Genomic DNA, 1,004 nt, shown 5'->3' with positions numbered 1-1,004 from the left:
AAAAAAGTGACTGCTCAAAACTGTGTGGGGCATAAACAAGACAGCAGTATTTATGAAAACCTGGCTAGGACCATAAACTATTCAATTAATGCAAACACAGTCCTTTACTTTTTCCTCTATCAGTCTGAAAATAAGGCACAGAGGGACCCATGCAGAGACCTTTTCCTTTGGGCTGTCATCCAGAACAATAAGGAGCTGGCTGAAATTGCCTGGGAGCAGGTGATGAAAACACTTATACAGAATTTGAAAATAGTCAGTTGTGTGGTGTGTGAATATGGCCTTGAACCTTTCTGTATCTGTATTTGTGTTTGTGTCTGTGCAGTGTACAGACTGCATGTGCGCTGCTCTGGCCGCCAGTAAGATCCTTAAGAAAATGGCAGAGGAAGGAAGTGATGCAGACGAGGCAAAGGACATGCAGGCGCTTGCCAGTCACTATGAGAAGCACGCCATTGGTATAATACTACAGATATAAGGAGTGGCTTTACTGCTGTAAAATGTTTTACAAGGTTGGCATTTACCTTCATTGTGTGGGTGTGGGTCCCAGGTGTGTTCAGCGAATGCCACAGCAGTGATCAGGAGCGTGCTCAGAAGCTGCTGGTTCGTGCATCACCGTTCTGGGGAAGGACAACATGCCTGAGGCTGGCACTGGAGGCTGACGATAAAAGCTTTGTAGCTCAGTCAGGTGTTCAGGTAGAACAGTGGACAGAGTTGTCTTTGATTGATAAACCGAATCATTTGTGCCATTGATCAGGAAACATGTAACTTTAACCTGATAAATAAGACTATACATTTTGTCTTGGGTATTAAATCTCACCATTAAATGCTGCAGATACAGTATGACCCAGTCTGCTAACTGTCTTCTAGGTGCTTTTGACTCAGATCTGGTGTGGTGAACTTTCAGTGGACAATCCTGTGTGGCGAGTGATGTTCTGCATGGTCTTCTTCCCTCTTATCTATACTGGCTTTCTGGTTTTCAGGTCACTATTATCAGTTGTTTAAAAAAA

General features: G+C 43.6%; 1 protein-coding gene across 1 annotated transcript; it reads left to right on the top strand.

Moving 5' to 3' along the window:
• The first annotated feature begins 45 nt into the window (after positions 1-45).
• On the top strand, positions 46-999 carry LOC109954161 (transient receptor potential cation channel subfamily M member 2-like). Its single transcript, XM_020589563.1, has 4 exons — positions 46-219; positions 323-452; positions 545-690; positions 865-999. Exons 2-4 carry the CDS (start codon positions 335-337, stop codon positions 997-999), a joined length of 399 nt encoding a protein of 132 aa, XP_020445219.1. The 5' UTR covers positions 46-219; positions 323-334.
• The last annotated feature ends 5 nt before the right edge of the window (positions 1,000-1,004 follow it).

Source organism: Monopterus albus, unplaced genomic scaffold (genome assembly GCF_001952655.1).
Source record: "Monopterus albus unplaced genomic scaffold, M_albus_1.0 scaffold3888.1, whole genome shotgun sequence".
In the NCBI taxonomy this organism is placed as follows: domain Eukaryota; kingdom Metazoa; phylum Chordata; class Actinopteri; order Synbranchiformes; family Synbranchidae; genus Monopterus; species Monopterus albus.
This window is presented reverse-complemented; position numbering and strand designations above follow the sequence as displayed.